The 15534-nt window shown below is 39.8% G+C and overlaps 1 protein-coding gene across 2 annotated transcripts in view; it reads right to left on the bottom strand.

The window, feature by feature from the left end:
- EPG5 (ectopic P-granules 5 autophagy tethering factor) overlaps positions 1–15534 on the bottom strand; it is a 47110-nt gene that overhangs the window by 7944 nt on the left and 23632 nt on the right. For both annotated transcript variants that reach the window (XM_072360163.1, XM_072360164.1), the window contains exons 20-37: positions 15071–15181; positions 14280–14399; positions 13337–13503; positions 12940–13167; positions 11081–11204; positions 10234–10378; positions 9355–9526; positions 8300–8462; positions 7554–7696; positions 6833–6989; positions 5700–5894; positions 4589–4802; positions 3983–4143; positions 3661–3868; positions 2945–3020; positions 2024–2127; positions 962–1137; positions 407–592 (exon numbers count right to left, since the gene is read on the bottom strand). In XM_072360163.1, coding sequence (XP_072216264.1) covers positions 407–592; positions 962–1137; positions 2024–2127; positions 2945–3020; positions 3661–3868; positions 3983–4143; positions 4589–4802; positions 5700–5894; positions 6833–6989; positions 7554–7696; positions 8300–8462; positions 9355–9526; positions 10234–10378; positions 11081–11204; positions 12940–13167; positions 13337–13503; positions 14280–14399; positions 15071–15181 — 2850 coding nt within the window. The remainder of the gene's footprint in view (positions 1–406; positions 593–961; positions 1138–2023; positions 2128–2944; positions 3021–3660; positions 3869–3982; positions 4144–4588; positions 4803–5699; positions 5895–6832; positions 6990–7553; positions 7697–8299; positions 8463–9354; positions 9527–10233; positions 10379–11080; positions 11205–12939; positions 13168–13336; positions 13504–14279; positions 14400–15070; positions 15182–15534) is intronic.

The following is a 15534-nucleotide window of genomic DNA, read 5'->3' as shown; positions in this document are numbered from 1 at the left end:
GGTTTTTTTTGTATTGGTTTGATTTAGTTTAGGGTATTTTAATTGTTACTGCTGATTCTTAAAAGACACCACCGTAATTATTTGCTCATTCCAAAACTCAGAGAGTCATTCTGTAACCAGAGAAAACAGTCTGTGTTTGTTTGTTTATTCCTTACACCACTACTGGATCACAGCTCCTACAGAAGCTTCTCAAAACAAACAGCAGCACTTCCTTTTTCACACTGCTCACACACAGAACGCCTCACAGAAGGATTCTGTTAGTGCTATAACAAGCATTCTGCTCATAGCATTTTATGAAACTCAGAGTTCATCATTCTGCAAGCGAGGAAGAAATCACAGCCTGTTTCCTTGTCACCAAAGGATCCCTCTTCAAAGACAGACAGGAATAAACCTTTTCAAAATGTACCTCTTTGTCTATAAGCTGCTCCTCCTTTGCCAACAGGACCATCATATACAGCAAACAGACAATCATGTTGTGAGTCTGAGGATGAGGGTTGGGATTCCAAGCATCGGAAAGGACGCTGACCCAGTTTATTTCACATAAAACATAACCCAAGAATAAGAAACAACTCTTGGGGCTGCCTCTTTCCACCTGTGAATGAGAAAGGAAGGTCAAAAACAAAAAGGCATATAAAACCATGTAAGACAAAAGTGAATTCATAAGAACGTGGCAATAGTAAAATACATTAACTGAGTATGTATTAAATATATCGATTAAAGCGGTGGTAGATTACAAAGAATGCCACCTCTGTGGCTCCCCACAACTTCGTATAAGACTTGATAGTACTCCTTCATAAACATCCGTGAAACACAAAACGAGTAGATGCGATTTACTTTTGGAGTAATTCATAAATAAACAAACTTGAAAAGCTTCCTTCTTACAGGACATTCTTCAGCCCTGCAGCTTTTTCTAAAGGCAACAGTAATTACGGCCTTATTTCAACTGATGGCACCTACTCACTTTAAAGAACTCTTCCATAAGCATCTGGTCCGGATGCATTTCCTTCCATGGAAGTCTCCTGAATTCAGTATGGAAAGTATAGAGAATAAACTCTGGCATTTTGGGGGCTGTGCAACATCCGCAGTAATGCATCAGATGCAACCAGAGAGCACCGTGGTGGCCTGGCAGCAGCTTATCTAAATCCAAAGGAAATAACTGGATTAGAAGCAGGATAAGAATTGAGGGAAGCATGGTTACAGAGGAAAATCCGATTTTGAAGATGAAAAACTACAAGTACAAGATTCACCAAAGCACGTGCATTAAAACAAAATAAAAATTAAGCTTTAAATATTGCACTTCTGTTTTCCTTTTTCTTTCTTTCCCCACTTTTTTTTTTGTTACCTTAATGTTAGGCAACTTATGACTTCATGTTCTCTTGAGCAAGCAATGAACAGCAATGAAAGTTCACTGTTTTTTAGATGCTGGTGTTCCCTGCGTTAGTTGCATTATTTAATTTCACTTTACTCTAACGAATCCGGAGCCTTAAAAATGCATGATGTTGTTTTTACATATTTATTTCTACAAGATAGGTTTGAATCCAGCTCATCATTAAAAGCAGTTGACAGGTATTTGTGAATACATATATTTCTTTCATTCTTATGCCCCATTATGCATTAGAAACAACACACAAATACCTGCTCAAAATGATCAGACCTGGAGATTAAATTATCCACTAGGCCAGCTGCTAAGACACATTGCTTGTTAGCATAACATACTTCTGCTTATTATGTTGTATGGGAAACTCAGACCTGGAAGGGAGTCGTGTGCTTGTCACGATAGCTCATTTTGTTTTTCTTTCCTTCATATAAACACATATCTACTGAATGACAAAGTTAATCATATTTTCTGCCCTCCCCAAGTCAAAAAGCTGTCTTTTAAGGACAACATAAAGAAGCAAGCTACTGATTCCACAACAGTGATTATCATGGCCAAAAGTTCCTAACAAACAAAGTCCCTTTACATCCTACATCTCAACTAATGAGGAATTGCCCCTGCCTTATAACAACATGGATCTTCACATACCTTTAAAGCTCTCATGCAAAAGCTTGATGCAATCTGTAAACAAACGGACCATGCTGGATGCTGCAGGAGTGTCACTCTCCAACCAAGGATAGCAGGGCTGGTTACTGAAAGCAGAAATAAAGCAACAAAAATGACAGGGCTGAGTTAGTTACTAGAAATCATACAGGTGTACAGGCATGTGGTTCAGCACAGACATTTAATACAGTACAGGCAGCAGCTCTTTCATTCAAAACTCAACACTTCAGGACCATTCTTTCCTTCCTTGAGTACAATAACACCACACTGAAGATCCATGACACCATCAAATACATGTAAATAACTTGTTTGATATTTTCTACAGTTATCAAAGAGCAACATGTAGGAACTTCCAGACGATAGTGCATACCCACAGTCAGCACTCAAGTGAAATACAGGAAACATGCTCAGAGCTCAAAAAGCCTGTGGTTCTGGAATAAAGTCAATCTGAGGGGCCTACCTCTAAAAATAAGTGTGTGTGTGAAAACAAAGGTCTAACAAGCGAGCAGATAATCATAGGACTGACCTCACCTAATGTTCCTTTAAACAGCACTAGCACATGAGGTTGCATTTGTTAGTTTTTGTTTAGTTGTTATTAAACAAATGAATTTCAAAAATGAAATCTGAGTGTGCTTTCAGAACTAGCTGCAACCTATTTTTCTCATCTCTGTTTCTATTTCTCGTACCTAAAGCAATTATCCAGTGTAAGCACTGTACAATTTCCTTACGCAATTCATTAAATACTCGTATGTGTCATATTGTTAATAGTTATGCAACAGCTATTTAAGCAGAAAGTCATAACACACACACACACACAAAAAACCCCACAGTTGTAGAAGCCATTCTCACAGGGATAATGCTCTCCATTTTCAAAATGAAACAAATTTTTGCTAATGCAATACACACCTTGCATCTTCTTTGTCTAAGACCAGTATCCACGGCTTAAAAAGTCCAGCAGTAACTGAATACAAGGACTGCAACGCTAGAAAAAACAAAGTAAAGATGTTTAGGCCTCAAATCAGCAACCATGAACAAATTACTTCTCCAAACCTGGAGAAAATGTTCTCTCCTTATTACGATGTTAAATCAGTTCTCTGTGATAAAAAATTGGATGCACAAGGCTTGTTAGTAACATTCATCAATATTATGATCGTTTTAACATCAACCATAAACATCTTGTACTGTTTAGATCTTGTCATTATGGTTTACTTTAACATGAGTTTCAGATTGCAGACATAACAACTCACAAAATGTTTACCTACATACATAAATGGAAGATGCATAGACAGTTTTCTCCAATTTAAAAGCCACATACCATGATGACATCGAGTATTCCCCTGTGTCCAACCTGTGCTCAGTGCAAAAAATCACAGTTTTCTTTAAAAAGGATTCAGTCCATAAAATAATCAGAAAGCAAACTCTGGATCAGGAAATTTAAAGAAGGATCCTCCATCAAGCAGGCTTATAAGAACAAAAGAAGTCCCAACTGGCTCCCTGAAGAGCTTATTAGTATTTCAGTACTGACATCATTATACAAATACAAAGAAAACTAAATGGCCTGTAACAGAAGAAATTAAGAACAAGCACTCAGCTTCAAGTCTTGTGCTCTTAAGACACCTTACCTGCTAAAACTCTGTTGCTGCCAACAGGCTCTTGGGCTAAACTGACGACTTCAGTTTCAATAAGCCGTTTAATAAGATACTCCAAAAATGTGTTCACTTCAGGCACATAAGGACTCCATTTTGAAAAGAGACCGAAGGTTCTGAAGTCCACTGAGGCTAGACGGAGCTTGCAGAAAGAGGTGGAAAGCCATTCGATTGTCTCTCTAACCTGTAAAGAGGACAAGCACTAATCAGCTGAAGACAGACTGCACAGTAGTGTTGGGACCGCTGGGACACCTGTTCATCTGCAGAACACAGTATACACAACTTGCAAGCTACCCACCTGCTCTGCAGACAGAAGGACTTCTCCAGCATCTCGCAGTACAGGACTTTCAGTGCAATCGCTTCTCTTGAAGCTCCCCTGTTCAGCCACCAGTGAACCACATCCCAAAGCTTTAAGTGCTGCCTTCCAACAGTCAGGGCTTAGAAGCTGCTCTGAGGAGCCTGGGGGAAACAGAAAGCGTTCTGGTCTCAGCTGGGACGTGCTTTTTTATCCCCTTCATGGTGTCTTGTACACTGCTATGTTTTGGTGTTAGGAGAAAAACAAAGCCAATAACACATGGATGGTTTAGCTGTCACTGGGCAGCGCTGCACAAAGCCAAGGACATCTCAGTTTCTCAGCTTCTTGTACTGCCTTGCCAGCTAAGGGGATAGAAGGCACAAGGAGCTGGGAGGGGGCAAAACCAGAACACGCTACCCTAGACTGGCCAAAGGGGTCTTCTACACTGTATAACATCATATGACAAAGAAGGGAAAATAGAGGGGAATTGACCAGGATGGCCAGCCCTGGGGACTGGCTGGGTATATCACTACTCTCCTTATTCTCCTCTCTTTGTAAATAAGCCAGAAGAGTATAAAAAGCTTAGCACACATCAATTCAGATACTCACTTTGCACAAACAATCTTAGAAAATCACTATAGTGATCAGGGAACTGATACTGGAGGAGGTTAGTCCAGTGATTGCAGAAGATATTAAACGGCATCAGAATATCTTCTTCAGGTTCAAGACCACATGCATTGAGAGCCAAGTGAATAGATTCCAGAAGCCTGGTACGCTCAGATAGAGGCGGCTTAGTGACATTTAACCACTGCGTAAGGTCAAACTAGAACAAAGGACAGGAAGCATTTGTAAGTAGAAGCTTTCATGGCCACAACACCTCCAGGAAAAGGGAGAAACTGTCAGGGTGGAAAGCTTCCCTAGGTTTTACGTACTTAAGGAAAACCTGAGAAACTTTCATTTTATTAACTCCCATCCTAAAACCAAGGTAACTCTCTATAAAGGTTATGACTCAGTATATTAGAGGTACTGAATTTACACACTCTTATCAGGGGAGCCTCCAGTTTATGGAAACACACATGCTTCAGTACAGCTGTCAAACAAACATTTAATGCACTTTGCTGGGCTAGTCCTTGCAGTCCCTAAGTTTTCATATGGAGATTCAAAGTCTTTGCAGCCTCCAGGCAATCTGTTTCCAACTGTGTCAGCAGAGTCAGTGGTGATTTATACCACCAAGGAAAGCTCAGTCGTGCCCAAAGCAGACCAGCTGACAGTCACAGCTGTAGGGCTCCTTCTCTGTGTAATGTAATGAGAAGAAAGATTTCTGTTTGTCTGCTTTTATGGCTTTCTTTTTTGTTTTTTTTTAAAGGACAGATGGGATTCACTGGCAATTCGGATGAACACCTACTCAGAGGTACCAAACAGAAGATATCACAAAGAGCCTGCTTTGATTTCACCTCATGAGTAAGAGCAAACCAAAGTGGAAGCCATTGGAAGCACACATATTATCCAGGCTATGAAAGGGGTAGTTCAACATCCCCATCTAGATTTGCCTCCAGTCTCTCTTGAGTTTCAACATGACAAACAGCATTTAGCATGAGCAACATACAAAAGCTGTCAAAGTTATTTTGAAGTACCAGGTTTCTATCTTTCTTCCATAGCTTTAAGAAGAACTACATAAGCAACCCCCAAAACAGATCCAACATTCGTGTAAGGATTTTACCTTTGTCAACAGCATGAAGACAACATCGCTGTTGTCCTCGCTCAGAAAGGTCACAACTTTTTCATACAAAGCCACAAACTCATCAGGAGAAGCAACAGGAGTGAAGTATGGGGAAAGGAGCGTACAGAGCCTTCGGTTGTGCAGGATTGTCTGGAGGAGACGTTTGCACTCTGACTTGGTCCCACTGATGAACACCTAAGGAATAATGAGAAAAATGGTCCAATAGGAATCTACTCAGAACAAAAAACAACACCACTTACAACCCTTTCTTGAGGTAAGCACAACCGTACTACCTAAAAAAGCATGTGTTCTAAAAAGCATGAGAGCAGCTTCAAGTAAATACTGCTGTTCTACCAAAGGTAATTGTAAAATAAACACTACTTCCCCAGTACACTGAAGAACAGCAGTTGTGACTGCACAAACTGCATAAAAGTATTCAGAAGTCCAATTTTTCTGATAAATTAATTAAAGAAAGTGAATCCAGATTTCAGCAGCCCTACTTGAGGCTAGTAAAGATGAACTGTGGCTACAGAAACCTGTTCTGCACCTCAACTTCTAATGTACAGTAGTTGGGCATGGGAAAAAACACTGTATCTAAGAGATCAAAATTAATATCTGGACACACAGCAGAGGCTGGTGCTTTTTCGCAGAGCATCTATGTAATGCAATCCCACTGCAAACATTACCACAAAGAAGCAGCAAACTTCTCGCCAACTCACTACACAAAGAGCACTGCAAGGCTTTAGGTGACAAAACGACTAAACACAGATTTGAGTCAGCTAGCAAATGATCCATAACAGAGAAACACATGCCAAGTCACTCTTTTATGTGCTGTACCAAACTTCAAGCATCCCCATGAAAATCCAGACTGCTTCAGCACTTAATCAGCATACCATGTAATCAATAGGGAGCATCTTAAAGTGCTGAGCAAGCAACTCAGAGAAGCAGCTTTTATTTTGCACGCATGCATGCCTGAACTGTCCAATATATGATGTACATTACACAACTTGCTGAGTGACAGATGCGATATAAGCTTAGAAGTTAATTTGTAGGCCTCTGAAGGTTTTAGACACTTGATATCAGCAGGCAACAGGGGTAAGGGTTAAGCATATAGTACTAGAGTATACACTCACCTGGCCTAGGATCTCTATGCAGGAAGTGAAGAACTGCCTTGTGGGAGGATTGCGCTGAGTTTCATCACACACATACTCCACCATGATAAAAAACAAACTAATTCCAACTTTCTTAATTGCAGGCATAGGCTGCACTTTGTAGATATTTATTAAGGTCCTGCAAAATAAATAAATAAGAGCAGATTCAATTTGCACATGGAAAGCAATCTATGTTACTAAGGAAGGGTTTCTTGTGTCAACACATCACATTAAGATAACTGTTTCTGGTTTACATGATGATCAAGTGTTGTACAACCAGAGCATTCAGTGGTCCCGTGAAACAAGGACCTTTGTGCCCCCAGTCCCATCTGCCCCAGAAAGGAATCCAGGCCCACAAATAGGTGGCTTCTGAAGATCTTCAGGAGGGAAACTCCACTCCTCTGGGTAATTTTGACGTACTTTAAAGCTTACCATAGCAGCACTGCCATCACTCAGCCTGCTCTTGCACAGTTAAAAAGGGCATTCTAATGCAAGATATAATAAGTTGAGGTAGAGAACATATTGTATGCCACATTATGGTTGAGTGATGAGCAGTTAGCACAGGCTTATTCCTTGAGAGGTCCATCAGAAACATGCAGGTCTCACGACTCCAGCTCTGCTGCCGATCTACATTGATATACATTATAAAAAGCAAGCAACCAGGTTTGACGTTGCTATCTTAAACTGTGCCTGAGCAACTTACGTTATAAAGTTTTCCACGTGTACTGCTGCTTCCACAACACCCACAGAAGGTGGCTTCATGGCTTCTGCTTGCAGCTGTCTCACTTCTTTCCGCAGAGCATGAAGCTGCTGGCTCACTGCTTCGTTTTTGTGTTTCCCCTCAAACTAAATGACAGGAAGAGACATTCGTTTCAGAATAAAGCATTTTTTGGAAAAGATAATTAATGTTGCAACTAAAAATGAAGCAAAGCCTAGTAAGAGAACTCTGACTATAGAAGGCTTTCTCCTGTGGGTTTGATAAGACTTACCACATTCTACCTCTTTGTCACATCCTTTAATTATGACACACTAATATAATCCATGTCTTTGAAAAAACACTTAAGCCAGAGGAAAGGAAACTTAGGTGAAATCAAGATGTTCACTTAGCAAGCAATATAGATTAATTCCTATGAACATTCTGATACCTCCATTCTTATCTGTGAGTATATTCTTACATTCACACACTGGGAAGCAATTTAACACAGACTCTGTGAGTAATCCAAAACTTTATGCAATAATTTGTTCTTCTGTTGATCTGCATCTCCTTCAGAGAATTACATACTAAGTAATTCAAGCTTCAATTGTTTGATTTGCTTTGATGTTTTCTTATTTTAACAGGCATATGGCAGCACCACACCAAATAAATCCATGCTTATTACCATTCAACCATTTCACTTCCACTTCCCACTTCCACCAGTCCCAAAACAGAAAGGATGCCCTGTTGCAAACCTGGACTGTTACAAGAGCTGCTCCCTGACAGCCTTTATTTGAAGCTCCCCGGCACTCCAGGTGGAGGGTGATCTGCTCCTCCCGATTAACATACAGCTTGGGTATGGTGTCCAGTATTTCATTGTTCAGAGCAACATGTTGGGATTCCCAAAGAGCTGCAGTTCTGAAAAGCATTAATTAATGAGGTTACTGAAATCTTTACCAAGATTAGTAATGCTAAGAATTTAAAAGGAAGAGTGGAGGCTTCAATTTAATACAAAAACTCATAACTTGTTTATAACAGAAAACGAAAGCTTAGGAAATGGTATTAATAACTCCATAGTGATAGAACTTCAAAGTTCTAATAGAAAAAGATTCATAAGAAGAGCGAAACTACTTAAGTCTGTATAAGAAATTTATTTTAATAATTCTCAATGACCAGATGGGAAATTAAATACATCACCTGCTGTAAGAGATGCAGTTCTCTGTCAGATAAAAAAAGGGAAAAACAAACCTGGACTGTGGAATGATTCAGTCAAGAGAAAAGAACCCACCTGACATTGCTGCTGGAATCATTAAGGTACATTCTTTCTTAGCCTTAATGAGGATTTTCTTTTTTAAACTTACTCTAAATAATATTATTAAATGATTACATTGTGTGGGAATGGCTATGAACCATCAGGCGTGTCTGAAATACGTCTGAATTCCCTTAGTAGGAACATTAATAAACAAAGTTTCCCCCTTTCATTCACAGAACTAACAGCTCTCAGAAATGAAGTCACTAGCATCTCAGTGCTTCAGATTATCACCACTAAACTAGTGCAAAATGGTTAAATAATCTTCATTAAGCCTAGGCTAAAGGGAAGATTTAATTAAGAAGTACAATGAATGAGAAAAGAATATGTAGGTGTCAGATGTAATCTCAGTCATTAGATAAGACTTGTGCAGAAAACCCTGGGTAAATAGGTAGAAGCCACATACAGTCAGCCTTGCGCTAACACCACCAGTCAGAAGGCTGTAAAAGAGACCTGAAGATACTGATGGAAAGTAGGGAGGCAAAAGGAATAAAGTCTTACTTGGCATGTCCCTGCAAGACTTTAAGGTCGGTGTGTGTGAGCTGAATTGCTTCTTTCTGATTTATCAGACTGGCAGAGGAAATAACTGGCACAGGGGCTTTCATGGGCTGGAGTGAAAGAGGAGGCTTGGGCAAATCAAACTTCTTCAAATTATTCAGTATCCTCTCTTTGGCTAGAAGAGAACACAAATCATTTGGTCAATAAGAAAACTTAATAATTTTGTTCAGTTTATTCTAATCTCATAAGGATAATACCGTGAGGATTCAAGAAGCCACAGCTTTCCTTGTTTACCCTTAGCCACTCCTACCAACACATTCTTCAGTGTTCTTCTTACCACCAGCATCTATTCTCCCTCTCTGACAGAGGCTCATTGCTCCTTCTAAGCCAAATTCACCTTCCTTTCCCTACAGTTCACCCTTGTCTCTAGTTTTGTCTGCTCCAGTTCCTTCACAAAGCAAACTCTCTTTCCAGGTCAGTTCTATTCTTCTGCTGACTCCCACTCAGGTTGCCCAAATAATGCCAATTCACTCTGATATTCCAGTTTCTTTCTACTTCCTTCTTCCCCTTTTTAACCAGCCCCACAAAAATCCTACCTCACCATATCTTTAATACACCTACCATAATAATTATCCCTTTTGTGCTAAAGCAATGCTTTTGCTGCACTAGAATCCCAAGCAAACAGCAAGTATACAGCTAATAAAAATATCAGAAACAAACTTTCTGGGATTAGTTACAGTGGTTTTTGACTTTGCTTGCAGCTGCCTTTTACCTACACTTTCTGAAGATCCAGCCTGTCAGGAAGATGCTTTTTTGAGTGAGTTAACCCATAATAGTAGCCCCTTCTGTCCCAGTTTTACCCACAATATTCTTATTTCTTACCAGACAAAGGGTTGGTGAAATCTGTTTGCCCTGCAGAAATAGCAGCTGGTGTGTGTGATTCAATCTGAGCCCGCATCCAAAGGTCTACAGCTTCCTGAAACTCGTGGTGTATCAGTTCAATATTGACATACTCCATCCACTGATCCTAAAGGGACAGAATAATTAATTTAGACCACCGTAATTCTGGTAATTACCATATGTTGTGTATCCACCGCATTAGCTAGGATGCTGAAACAAATGAAACTGGACTCCGCTATTTCAAAGTTATAGGAAAACTACATTAAAAAAAAATCTAAAGTGATGAAAAAGAATTTAATATGAATACATACAATTCACTGAAAAATAGAGGAGAAATCTGACAAACACTAGAGCAATGAGAATACAGCAGGCACAAGGAAATTCTCCTTCAAAATCTTCCTCTTGCAGGCATTTAAATTCCAATAGTTATGCAGGTTTAACAGCACGTATTTCTTGTTTCCTAGCTTAAATCTGAACCTGGTATTTTATGGATTACCAATATAAGCACATTTGTACTTCCAGATAGATCCAGATATTTCTCTAGAGTAACAACACTGAAAAAAACTGCAGAACAGTAAAAAAAAAAATAAGGATTGAATTCTCACTAAGACATGCTAAAAATAATCTATACGCAAGGCTGGCTTAAATATAAGGGAAGGCAGCTTAGGACAGCAGAGGATTTTTACTGTTCTGACCTTTTTCCTAAAGCTACCATACATGATACAGGAGTACTGAAGGCCAGAGTAAGTCTCTCACTTCTTTGGAGGACCCACTTTAGCAAATGAAGCAAATTTTGGATCCCATCTTGCCAATGTCTTTGGTACATCACCTGTTGATTCTGCATGATTTTAGCAAGTCTGTGTGCATCATACTGCTTCGGTAAGGAAGGAATGTATGTGTCTCCTTTCTGAAAGCTCTCTTCTTCCAACCACAAAATAAAAACATTACAAAGCCTGAGAAAGTAAAACAAAAAAAATGAAAATAAAATAAAATCAATACACACAGCACATATTACACCACAGCCTCATTCTGGAGGCTTAAAACTAAGGCAATAAACTGTGATAGGAGTCAATACAGGTCAAAATTTAGACTTCTCACAAGCTCTCTGATTAGTTTTCTAAGTCTGAGTTCAAAGAGCAGCAGTGCAAAGAATCTAGAGCCATATGGAGCATCCTGAGTTGGAAGGGACCCACAAACATCATGGGTCCAGCTCTTGGCTCAACACAGGACAGCCCGAAAGCCCAGCTGTACATTTCAGAGCAGTGTCCAAATGTTCCTTCAGCAGCCCTGGGGAGCCTGCTCCACACACACCACCCAGGAATTGCAATAACCAAGGGTAGCTGTACAGATTTAGAACAGGAAGACGTTTACACTAAACAGTACATAAGAAAAAAAATCCCAACTCTAGGTTTTGTGTTACAGAACTACATTCATAAACCCATGCAAAAGACCAAGGAAGATGCATATGTACTTAAGAAGCCTGCTCTGAAAGCTCATAAGCTCATACCTGTGTTCCCCTATTATTTTCTTCTCAGATTCATATTCACACCGAGTTTATTCTCATTTCTTTCTCTCCTAACTCTGTACTCCAAAGAACATACACATCTTACCCTTCACTGTTCTCACTGTTATGAGTGCTGCCTATTTTATAAATCATACCAGTCACATTTCCCAGGTTGAATACAGGGGAGAACTAGACCATCACCACACCTTTGTACCACAGTACTAAACATCACAAACAAATCAATGTCACTGATGAGAAAATGGAAGTTCAAAAGTCAGCCCTGATTAATTCAGCCCATATTTTCTCTTCTGTCTAGAAGGCCATTAAACTTTCTGTGCATAAGATTTATTTGGCTGTAGAACGCTCTGGATTTATGATGGAGCAGGGAAATCCTTTGAAACGAAAGGCTGACAAAATATTAATCAAGTTATAGCCAGTGAACATCTCCGGATTATTTTTCACCTATAACTGAGAAGGATTTATAAGCTCCCTTGCTTGTTTGTACAGTACTTATTGATTGCTGTGGGGAAACACTTATCAGCAGCTCAGATGCTACATGCCCAAGCCCCCTCAACAAGGGACTCCTTCCAACTTATCTTTTCCAACTGTTGTTTCTAGGAAAATTCAGACACTGTAACACTGCAAATATTTCTTAAGGCAGACTTCTCAAACCACAAGTCTGTGCAACAGAAATAAGGATTTCTGTATTTACTTATGGTTTCACTGAGATACATGGCTCCTAGAAACTGCCAACTTGCCATTCCTTACAAAGGTGAGTGTTCACCAGCTGAGTTGCAGTACCTGAACATCTCCTTAGCATGGGCCCTGCTGTATCCAGGTGGAAGCTGGGGCCCAGACTATGTCAAACATATATATACACAAAGACACCTCTCAGACTGATAGTCAGTGATGTACCTACATAGCAGATATGCCTAAACAAGAAGCATTTTAACAGAATGGGAATAGCACTAATTAAAAAAAATTCTCCCTTAAGGAGAGTGACAACTCTATCAATAACATTGTGCTTTTATTAGTAGCAACAACCCTCTTCAACAAAACACCTTGAGTCAGCCAAGAACTGCAACCCTTCTCATCTCCCATGGCTAACACTGCTCCAGTAGCACAGCAGCTAGTAGCTCCAGCAGCTGTCTTGAATGAGACTGAACAGAGGAGGCCTTCTTTACCTGACGAGCTCCTTATGCAGGTCTGGTGAAGTCAGGTAATCTGGCAAGCAGCTCGCCTTCTCTGGTGGTTTGTCACTGCTCTTTACAGGACTCTCCACTTTCAGTGCTTTGCTGGCAGCGTGGTGGAAGTCTGCCACCTCAGTTAAGCGCTGCTTCATTTCATTTAATAAGTTAATGTGGGCTGCGCTCTGGAAAAATCGTCTTCCAATACAGCCATCAACAGGTAATCTGAAAATGAATAAAGAAGAAAAGTCCTGTAACAAGTACCAAATATGCAAACAAACTGACTCTGGAGAAGTTTCTTGGTAAGCACCGCTCCTGTATGAGTGAGGCATTTACTACAGTGCAAGCATCTTAGTGCTCGCTATTTTGTCACAGCCTTTAAGATCAGACTCACCCATACTGTGGTCCCGGTCTGTGAAGGTAAAGCAGGAAGAATTTCTGCCAGATCAGTGGCATGAGAGGGTGATCAGCAGGGGTAGCAAGGGCCTGGTGGGCCCAGCGATAAATCATGAGCCTCTGAAGTGAAGGTACAACAGGCAGCTTCAGCTGGGTCTGGGCTTTCTGCAAAGAGAACATTTTCAGACAAGTGCCCTGGTGCAGTTCCCTGTAGCAGGTTGTGACAGCTTATCCCAGCAGATCAGCACAGCATGAAAACTCAGCAATTACAAGGAGAAAAGATGGAATACGTTCATGTGTACATCTCTGATACATTTATACATCATGTATCATAGTTCTTAGAGAACAACACTGCTACCGCTGATGCTTGTAAAAAAAACTAAAAATGCATGAGTGGGAATACTATTGTAATGAAAAGCCAACATATGGGCCTCTGGTGCTAATCACATCTCACCCTCACAAAGGAAGACGATAGGCTTCAATAAGACTGGTGGCATTAGAGAACAAAGCAGCACGGGGAGAAACATGGCATTCACTTTTTTTTAATGAAATTCAGATCTAAAATATGCTTTCTGACAGACATATTCCCACCTGTAACATAAGAACACCCATCTCAGTGGTATAGAATGAATGCCCCAAAGACTGAAAGGCATTCAGATGTCCCAGGATATCAAATAAGTGCGCTAGTTACTGAATGAAGTTTTCAGTAAACAATTACATATTAAAAACAGATTTATATGGTTGTCTTTAAATATTCAACTCAAAACACAAAGGAAAGCTTCCATTAGATACGTTTACCCCCTGGAAAGCCAAGCAGGTGAGGTGTTAGTTTTTTTTTCTGGACAAAAGTGTAAAAGAAGTGAAAGAGATGAAAGCCACACAACAGAGAAGAGCACTTTATAGCAGTTCCCCTATGAGTAGAGAAAGAACAGTTTTCTCACCTTCAAAGCTTGATCAGGAGACAAATCATTAATGATTAACTCTCCCTCCACAACCCTGCGAAGCTGTGAATCTTCTTCAAATATGGACTCAACATTTAACACCATCCACGAAAACCAGACCTGTACAACACAATAACAATGGAAATACTGATAGCAAAGTTGTGAGAGAAGGACCAGAAAAAGCTTGCTCTTCTCTTTCTTTTCCAGATTCTCGTTAAAAATCTGCAGAAGTAGTGCCACATCAAGAAAAGGAAACTGAACAGCAGTTTCCTCCTTATTTGCAGGCACATATCCTTTTTGTACAGCGTCTAATTTTGAGCACTCCGTCTCCAGCTAAGGTACTGCAAGGCTTTACTTTGTTTTCCTTCATGCTTGAGCAGAAGGAAAAATATTAATCAGAAATGCATGAATCTAGTAGAAGAGTCAGCCTTTACACACTTTCTCCCACTAAAATATATATATATGTATGTATATATATATATATATGTATATATAATATAACAACTAAAGACTTGTATTAGCCTTAACAAATTAATCCTATTTGTGCATTCTTGGACATAGATCCAACAAAATTCCTCTGTGGAAAAATGCCCCTGCTCTCATAGGTATCATAAGTCTGCAACGCTTTGTTCAGCTAAATCAGGATTTTATCACAATAATATGTGTAGAAAGAGAGGTAGGGAGAAAAAATGCAATAGAAGTTCTACAAAAACCCATGGAAGCAGGAAAAAACAAACACCTGTGTGATGCTTTTCCCAGGGCTGTTTATGTAACACCATCATACCACTTACCTGAGAGGAGTTGGCATTGCCCTCAACAAAGGAGGGAGTCACATTGCCTGCCACAATCCAGCTAACAAGAGAAGACAGCAGACCTTTGTCACAATGATAACCTAAAGCATTCTGCAAGGAAACACAAAACATTTTTTCCCCTAAGAGGCCTGATAGATAATTTACAGCTCCATGCTGCTTTTCCTGAGATTCATTTCTGACTCACAGAATTACTTCCCAACCACAGTTCAGGCAGATACCACTGAATCCCATACTTGTGCCTTATTTCTCATCAGTGAAAAGATTGTTTTATAGTGATACTGTTTTTTTCCCCGAGAGAGGACGCTCTACTGTTGCTCTAAAGATACTGTTTAACATATGAAATGCAAAGAACACAAACTAAAATGCTATGGTAGAACTCCTCTGAATAAATCTGAATTTCAGATAGGTTTTAATTATCAGTTATCAGTTATTCCACTCATCTT

The sequence above is a fragment of the Excalfactoria chinensis genome, chromosome Z, assembly GCF_039878825.1.
Source record: "Excalfactoria chinensis isolate bCotChi1 chromosome Z, bCotChi1.hap2, whole genome shotgun sequence".
Taxonomy (NCBI): domain Eukaryota; kingdom Metazoa; phylum Chordata; class Aves; order Galliformes; family Phasianidae; genus Excalfactoria; species Excalfactoria chinensis.
Note: the sequence above shows the minus strand (reverse complement) of the source record. Positions and strands in the feature narration are given on the sequence as shown.